This window comes from Octopus bimaculoides, chromosome 9, assembly GCF_046866305.1.
Source record: "Octopus bimaculoides isolate indiv1 chromosome 9, ASM4686630v1, whole genome shotgun sequence".
Classification (NCBI taxonomy): Eukaryota; Metazoa; Mollusca; class Cephalopoda; order Octopoda; family Octopodidae; genus Octopus; species Octopus bimaculoides.
The window spans coordinates 3478205-3487463 of record NC_142936.1 but is presented as its reverse complement, the minus strand read 5'-3'; the positions used below and the strand labels follow the sequence as shown (position 1 = coordinate 3487463).

At 38.9% G+C, this 9259-nt stretch overlaps 1 protein-coding gene across 1 annotated transcript; it reads right to left on the bottom strand.

Annotated features, from left to right (window-relative positions):
- Positions 1-1369: 1369 nt before the first annotated feature.
- On the bottom strand, positions 1370-5563 carry LOC106869151 (uncharacterized). Its single transcript, XM_014914756.3, has 2 exons — positions 4214-5563; positions 1370-3687 (listed from the first exon to the last, which is right to left on the bottom strand). Exon 2 carries the CDS (start codon positions 3682-3684, stop codon positions 2011-2013), a length of 1674 nt encoding a protein of 557 aa, XP_014770242.2. The 5' UTR covers positions 3685-3687; positions 4214-5563; the 3' UTR covers positions 1370-2010.
- Between the last annotated feature and the right edge of the window lie 3696 nt (positions 5564-9259).

Below are 9259 nucleotides of genomic sequence, written 5' to 3'. Positions count from 1 at the left end.
ACGGTTCTGCTAGCTCGCCCGTCACCTTAGACGGAACAAATATCGCCAATCACTTTATTCTACGCGCAAATGGTTCGAACAAACTGATCGATAAAAGGCTGATTGTGTTTAGAAATAACAAATTTTAGGCGCAAGCATGGAAATGTTGTTAAGAAGCTAGCTTTGCAGCCTCCTGGTTTCGGGTTTGGTACCACTGCACAGCACCTTAGGTATTTTCTGTTGTAGTCCCGGGCCGAAAAATGTCTTGTGAGTGAATTAGGTTAATGGAAACTGCGTGGAAGCCCTTGTATAGATGTGTGCGTGTATGAATTTTTACATGTGTTGGTTTGTTTATATTCCCAAAACTTCGCACCTCGGCAAAAGAGACCGACAGAGTAAGTACCAGGCTTTAGAAATATGAATACTGTGATCGATTTGTTCGAGTAAAACGCTCAGCTCCAGCGTGGTCGTAGTTCAATGGCTGAAACAAGTAAAAAGTACAGAATAATTTACAAAACTGGAGTTCAGATATTTTAATAAGATCCAGCACACAGACTTAAGTTATTTATTAATCTGTTCTTATCTCCCTTTCTAAATGCATAAATTATGAAACTTTGCATCTCTTCTCAACTGTACTCGCGTAACAGTGTCCTCTCAATGGCACAATGAGCAGCGGCCACGAGAGCCTAGTTTTTGATCTATACATAATGTGGCTTGCAATTAATAAATACTATAAGGCCCAGTGAATTGATATGCCCGGGAGCCTCACGGGTGTAGGGGACCAATTCTAATATATGGATGTTGCAGCTTGCTGTTGTGGCCCAATGCATTGATTTTCCCGGGAGCCTGATGGGCTTAGGGGCCCAAATCTGATATATGTATATTGTGGCTTGATGCCAATAAATAGATACTATAGGGCCCAATTCATTGGTTTTCCCGGGAGCCTCGCGGGTTTAGGGGCCTAAATCTGATCCCGGTGAAGCCGTCGCAAGGAAGGCCTCGAAACGGTGCGCATTATCTCTCGATGAACCCTGAAACCTTCTGGTATCCCTTATGCGGAGTTTCTAAGTATCACGAAATTACATCGTACAAGTTTAAGTCATTTAACGATGTTGCAAGAACATTGTCGGAGAAACTTTGAGAGAAAAGATTCAACGATTCGGTGCCCTTTCGAAAACCAATTTTGCTGTTGATTATGAGACAAGATTTTATAGAACTTTGGCTGTTTGGTTTGCTGTTGTTTAACCTTAGATCAGCTTTGATTACGTAGATCTATGACAAAAGGCGTCCTCCTGGTCGTGACATTTTAGAACCGTTTAGGATTACATTGTGCAAATTCGTCGTGAACGTTCGATCAGTTTTAGAATGCAATAAAATGAACAAAGAATCATTCATGTGTAAAAACAAATTCAACATTTTATGTTTTAATGAAAGACGAACTTTAGCAGGAAGAATGAAGGTGAATTTTGGCGAGAAATAGTAAATTTCCTGATTCATAAATAAGTCTATTTTCGCGAAAAATTGAATGTGACTTTAGGCTGAGTTGATAATTCTATCATCAAATTTTGACTATCAATAAATTTCTTCCGTTTGTAGAGGACGGCAAGGAAAGGAAAAGGGTACTTCTTATTTGGTACTGTTGCCGTTCGTACTTCATGAAATGAATGTAAATGTAAGTTAATTTAAATGAACTTTAATGTGATTTAATTGAAATAAATGTTACACGTCTTGAATTACTTTAACCCGGCTTTGACCGCACGCTGGCATAATTGACTTCTTTGAAAACAGCTACAAATACTGCAAAGCTAAGAAATGATTCGTTGGATTTGAAATAAATACCGAGTGCCTCTGTGTATTATTCCGTTGGTTATTTATCTATTTTATCATAGTATGAGTGGCAAGACGTGATCCATAGCTGAATTTAAACATGAAAACACCAGACATGACAAGGCTGATGTTTGTTTGTTTGTTTGTTTATGTACAGGGTATCATTTTTACACTTCCGAAGTACATACACGTGGTGTTTGACAATTAAATTTGGAAAACTTGTATGAAAGACTGTTGACGTGTAAAGTTCGAAACAGCAATCGTCCTTTTTGGACCGATGCTAATGGCTTTCGGTCGAATGAGGTTCCGTTCTTTGGGTACAAGCACTCCGCTGAGCGTGCCACTGAAAGTTAAACGCAGTATACGTGACTGACCCATTTCTGACAGATAGATGAAACGTTCGTCCACACAGACTCCCGCCGGTCCGTCAAGAGGATACTTTCCAATGTATTTGACAGTGAATTTATAACTACCATCCAGGCCATAGCAAATGATGCAATCGTTAAGATGGTCAGATATTACTATGTCACCGGCTGGTGTTATAGTCACATAGCACACGCTGTTGGCAATTTCTCCGAGAATATCTGGTTCAATAGTACGTATGAGAGTCAAAGAATTGTTATTTACCCGAACGATATCGACTTTCGATGTAAGACAGTGAGTACATACCAGATGACCGTTGTCCACTTTAGTAAGGCAATAGTAAGACCATTTTGTCACTATGTAATGACTCACTGACATAGGGCATAGGTGTTTTATAAAGCAGATCTTTCGTACATTTGGCAAGCTAACCACAAACATGTCATCATCCCATATGCATACGCCGAACGGCCAATATTCCAGAATGCATTCGCTAATCAAATGGCCGGAACAAGAGAACAGTTTCAGTTTATTGTTAAAGCTATCTGTTAGGACAATGCAACCATCATTGAATACAACCATATCGTTGAGATATTTCTTAGAAACCCTTTCGTCTTCTGTATTTGTAGAAAATTTGAAAATTCGTTGAGGTTTCAGGTACGTAACTAAAGATAATAATTGTTCTTTAATAGTCTCTTTTGACATATTGCAATATACTTCGGATGGGCATAATTTCGATACAAGTTCCAATAGAAGTAAATCGAAAACTTTCGATTTCTTTTGACTCAGTTGGTAAACACTAGAATCACTCATTATATTTTCAATTTCTTGTAAAACTGTCTTTAAGTCTCTGGAAACATTACACTTCGAATATCTATTAAAAAATATTTCTTTGTTTTCCTGACCTTCGAGCGAATTGTCGACCAGGTCCATCTGTTCTGAGATATACTTCAGTTCTCGATTACACTTGAGTTCCAAATCTTTAGCTGATTTGGTATTGTCCGAATCATTTCTGATAACCTGCAGTAGCTGTTGCTTTTTCGATTCAATCGCCTTCACGATCATATCGAAAATATCATCATATGCTTTTAACACATCATCTTTTTGCTTATCTTTCAACTGTTTGATATCGCTTATGTTCAGCATGCATTTCACGATACGCGATTTAAAGTCTTCTAAATCGATTTTGTGAGATAAAAGTTCTTTATGTATTTCACTTGCAGCAACATCGATCGGCAGCAAATATTTAGTGCATGTTGAGTGCAATTGTGACGAACATGTTTTGCAACATAAGGTCTTGCAACGGGTACAGAATTCAGAAAACTCCTTGCTGTGTCCCAAACAAACTAATTTGTTGTCGACTATTTCATACTCATCCCGGTCCTTGTCGTCAATAATAGATTTCTTAGGTGTGTGGATGCATGCACAGGACGGACAGGCTGCAGAATGAGTTTTGTGACCGCAAACAAAACATTTTAAGGAGGTAGAAGACGGCAGCGATGAAGAAGACATTGTCATGTACTGTAGAATGGAAAAAAGAAAGAATTGGAAGAATTGGAAGACAAATAACACACACAATGTCGATCGAAAGGTAGTGTGTGTGCGTGCGTGTGTGTAAAAGGAATGAGTGCGTGTGTGAGAGTGAAGGGAGAGAGAGAGAGAGAGAGAGAGAGAGAGAGAGAGAGAGAGAGAGAAAGAAGCAGGACAACAATCAGAGTTGATTCGATAAATTGATAGAAAGGATAATGTGTGTGTGTGTGTGTGTACAAATTATAAGTGTGTGTTATGGGTAAAGGTTTTGATAGACGACAGACATACAGACAAACAGAGCAAGAGAGAGAGAGAGAGAGAGAGAGAGAGAGAGAAAGGAAGGAAGAAATAGACAGGCAAACAGATTGACAGACTTAGAGAGAGAGAGAGAGAGAAAGAGAGAGAGAGATCGACAGACAGACAGACGACAGACAGACAGACAGACGACAGACAGACAGACAGACTGCCTGACTACGACAGAGAATCATAATAATAGAAAAAAAACCTGACAACTTGCCTTTGAAAACAGCTTCTCCAGGTAAATCAATGGTTTGTTGATATTTCCAGTTTTGTGGCGTTTTACAAATCAAATAACTTTCCTCTCAGTTAGACATTTCCGTGGAGGACATTCTGTTTGTCTTTAGTTCGTTTTCCACTAAAGTTTCCCCTCAGAACTTTTTCATTTAACATTTTCCACTTTCTCTGTTGCTCAATCTCATTGCCTTCCTTACACAAATGCAACCACTCTCTTTCCCCCTCTCTCTCTCTCTTTCTTAATCACTCTCTCATTCAGTCTTTTCTTCTCTCTCCCTCTCTTTTCATACATACACACACACTTCTGTCTCCCTCCTGGTCTCTCTCTCTCTTCCTCTTACTCCCCCTTCGTCTTAGTCTATTTGCTCTTATCAATCACTCACTACCACACGTGCGCACACGCAGACACACAAACATGTTTTCACTCACTCTTTTTCCTTATCTCTCTTTCGCGTGAACTCACTCACTCCTTCACTCTCTCTCCCTCTCTTAATCTAAGCTTCTATCTTATCACTTCTATACTCCTACTATTTCATTCTTCCTCTTCTCCTCATTCCCTCACTCACAATCGCTTACATTTCACTCTCTATCAAACACATGTATTTCCCTCTCACCATTTCTCCTTCAGATTCCTTTTAAACTATATTTCGTCCTTTAAACTTCATTCCATCTTATTCTCTGCCTATTCCTTTTTTCTCCCTCCCTCTTTTTCTCTTACGCTATCTTTTTCGATTTCTTTATTTTCTTACACTTTCTCTTTCTTCTCCGCCACATATTCAATGTTCCTTCACTCCCTTCTCCTCACTACTTTTGTTTCCTTCTCTCTCTCTCTCTCTCTTTCCCTCTCTATCCTGCTTTCAATTTCTATTCTCTTACTTGCTTTTCTCTCGCTAGATCTTTATTCCATTTCCAAGATTTCTCTACACGTATATCTTCTCTTCACCCCTTTCTCTTTCTTTCTTCGTCCCTCTCTCTCTTTCTCCTCTCTCTAGCCTTTTCTCTCTCATTCTTATCGCTGTCTCTTCTTCCTACTTTCCGCATTTATTTAACTCCACGTAAAACCCTATTACACAAACAACGAGAAAGCCCCCAGATGGTCGTTAAAAACACTAGAAATAGAAGTCAAACATCACATAACTAACGTGTCACCTTCTTTGAAACGGAAAACTACGTGGAAGTTAACAATGTTTCATAAATTAAGCATTTAACCTGAGATAGAAATGTCTGCAACACCTACGATATTGGTGAGGTCCGATCCGCGGCCACGAAATCAGTAACAAGTTCTCTTATTATTACTGCCAACTCGCTTGCTGATGAAATCTCGTATGATCTTGTGTCAACGTAACCCGACTGCGATTCTCAAATTACGAATATTAAAATGTTGAATATATTTTGTATTGCTATCAGTTTTCATCTACCCCCATTTCATTCACAACGCTTTCAGTCGACCCACATTATTCTCGGCTGTCTATTGTTAATCCGAGAGTCTTGATTAGCGCGAACTAAGAGTAACTTCGGTTCTATCTTTTACTTGTGACGGTCATTGGACTGCAGCCATACTGGAGCGATGCCTTGAAGAAATTAGTCGAACTAATCGACACCAATGTTTATTATAGTATCGGTCTCTTGGCCGAACCACTAAGTTACGAGGATGCGAACGAACCAACACCGGTTGTAAAGCGGTGGAAGGGGACAAAGACGCGCGCACACACACGTGTATATGTACGTATGTACGATGGGCTTCAATGAAGTTTCCGTTTACTACATTTACTCAGGTGTTGCTTGGCCCCACTAGCGTAGCTAGAGTGTGCGTGGCCCTTCCGTTTTCCGCCCCAGGACTCCACAAAAAACACATAATGCCTACTGCAATAGCCTACAACAGGATGAAAAGTGCCACCTGAGGCGGACCCACCACCACCACCACCACCAGCTACGCTAGTGGTTAACCTGCAGCTATAATAGAAGACACTCGGTCAAAGTGCAGCGCAGTTGAACCTGAAATCGTAGGATTGCAAAGCGAGCTTTTTTAACCACACAGCCATGCTCACTTATATAATAAAATATTACCCTTTTTTTTTTCCTTTCCTTATTGAATACATACTTACAAAAATACCCTGTTGTTGAGGTTGAAATTCCAATGAAGGAACATTGGATCTAGGTTAGAAACCGACCCTTTCTCTATTGGCAAGAAATCTTGATATAAACTGAATGATGACATACATAGAACTGCTTCAAAACCTGCTTTTATATCCAGATCATAAATTCACATCTATACCAAAAATAACTGGGACACGTGGCTTTCTGAATGAATGCTTATCTCACAGTCTAGATTAGCTTGGATCTTCGGGAAAACAATCAACCGACTCGCACATTACAAATACAACCTGTAAGTGGAACAGTAAAAATATGCAAGACTTTTCTCAAGTTTAATGTGTGACATTGTCTTTATTATCTACATTCCAAAAACGAAGCTTTGTATCTTTGTATCAATGGGGTTTCTCATTTACAACAAAGTGGATTGGAATAACGTGAAATGAAGAATTCAAGAACACAACGCACTGCCCCGACCGGTAATCGAAACCACATTTTTGGGATCGTGAGTGCAATACCCTACCCACTATCATGTACTTGCACAAAAGCTATCAATTCCTATTATATTACAATTCACCTCTTTTACCAAGTGTGTCTCAGTGGAGAGTATAGCTAACCTAAATAATCTATCACGACCGATTGTTGAACGATTGTAAGCGCGTGAGTTGACTAAACGATTATTCCTCAGCGGTGCTAGTGATGTGAAACATTTCAAAAATGTGGCACAAAATGGACAAATTAGGATAAATGGAACACCTGCAATTGGTAATCATGAATTTAAATACTCTGCTGATGGTCAGTTGTTCAACATTTGTATTTACCATACTTGTGGTACGTATCTTCGAATGAAAGAAATTCGTACAGCTTTAGACTGGAGCTGACATTTGAGAATGAGTCAAAATGGTTTTGTTCACATCGTATCTGTTGTTAAAATATTTTGGATCTAAAACTCTGCGTTCGGAAGCTACAGTTCTTTGGTTATTGTTCTTTAAAACGTTCGGATATTTTAGCTCTTCTGTTTTGAACAATAGAATCAGTGCGTGTGTTTATTATTGGCATAGTGACCCTCCCGAGATACACCACAATTTCTATTGTAAGTTGTACAACAGAAAATACAAAACAATGTTTCATGCTCACAAGAAACAATTTTTTAAAAATTACTCGAACATTTGCGTAATCCTTCCTTTGCGTGAGAAGAATAATGACCATCCTGAAGACTAAGAGACTTGGCATAACTTTGTATTGAGCATATAAAAAGGAATAAACAAACAATGCAAATAACTAAACGAAAAGTAAGCAACAACAACAACAATATAAGCGACAGGTAATGAAAGGCTTAAAAGCTTTGGTCACAGTTTTTGCAACTTAAATCTTGACAACATAATTCACAAGATTATTAATTTCGATGAGATTACAATTTTAATCCTGTTTCTCTGCTTAACGGAATTGATTATGTCAAGCTAGATATACAGTATACTGTCCGTTTATCTATCTGTCTGTCTGTCTTGTTACTTTTTTTTTTCCTTTCCGAGATTACCGTGGTTCTTTTTCGCAGGTTTTTCTTTCCATGGATAAACCTAGTCAATGTTATATTTACTCCCCATTTTGAGAACTCTAATTGTTAAAAACAACACTTTTATTTCCTTGTGCACACATCCCAAAATGTTTTCGATCCCTTTTGATCGTTTTCGAAAAGAAAAAATTCTACACTGTATTGTCCCCTCTGTGTTTGGCTCTGCGTGCCTAATAAAGAAATTTATGTGTCTGTCTACCTTTTCATGCCCATCTATCTATCTGCCGTCAGGGACCAAACTTGTACGACTTCAATTTCACGAAGGCGTTCTATAGGGGATTAGTGGGGTAGGGGGGGGGGGGGCGACGACGTTTTTGGGGAAAATCTGGGCGTCAACGAAGGACACTTGACCCGCCTGTTCAGGACAATATTCGGGCTGGGACCTATGGACAATTACCAGTGATCCCTGGCCTGGCAGTGAAAATTGTGGTGAAAGAGTACAACAGGGTTCGCCACCACCCCCTGCTGGAGCCTCGTGGAGCTTTAGGTGTTTTCGCTCAATAAACACTCACAACGCCTGGTCTAGGAATCGAAACCGCAAGTCCGCTGCCCTGACGACTGGGCCATTGCACCTCCACGAAAGTGGCACTAACACAAAGTAAACTAAAAAGTAACCCACAGTAATCTCCCTTTAAACTGTAGATCACACGCCAAAGTGGCACCAAATGTTCTTTTTTTTTTATATACAATTCTTAATATTTAATTATGGAAATATAATGGGATTTTTTTTAAACATAGAAATGGATGGCAGGAGCAGCAGAATAAAATAGGGATCAAAGGGGTCCATAGATAAAAACAAACTACGCAAGATGAAGATTATGAATAATACTGAGACATGTTGCACTTTTAAACCGACTTGGTCCGCAAATGAGTTGTGGTACTCACAGCTGGTGTTAATACATAACAGACACAACTGGCAGAATATTTTATAGTCAGGATGTTATCTTGACAGTACACAATGTTTCAATTAGGCATCACTTGAAAGTCCAAAGTTTCAACCATGTTATCAAACCTAAAGTTCAACATTTCATTATTGAATGCCAACCTTCAAGTGAATTGTGCAAAAGCCAACACACATTAACTTTAATCTATTTTACTGTAGTCGCTTCCCTTCCTATTTAACCACTTCCCCTCGTCTTCTTTATTTCTGATTCCCCATTTTTTTTTTGTCTTTCTCAAATTTTCCTTAACCCTTTTGTCTCTTCTTGTTTCTGCCTAGTTTCAGCTATTTCTATCGTTTAGTTTTTCCATTGTGTGCTATATTGCATACCAGGCCATTCTTGAATGGTTCTAGCAAAATGTAATATTCATTTCTCTAATTCCAGTAAATTTCATATATATATCAAAAATAAGAAAATGGAGATA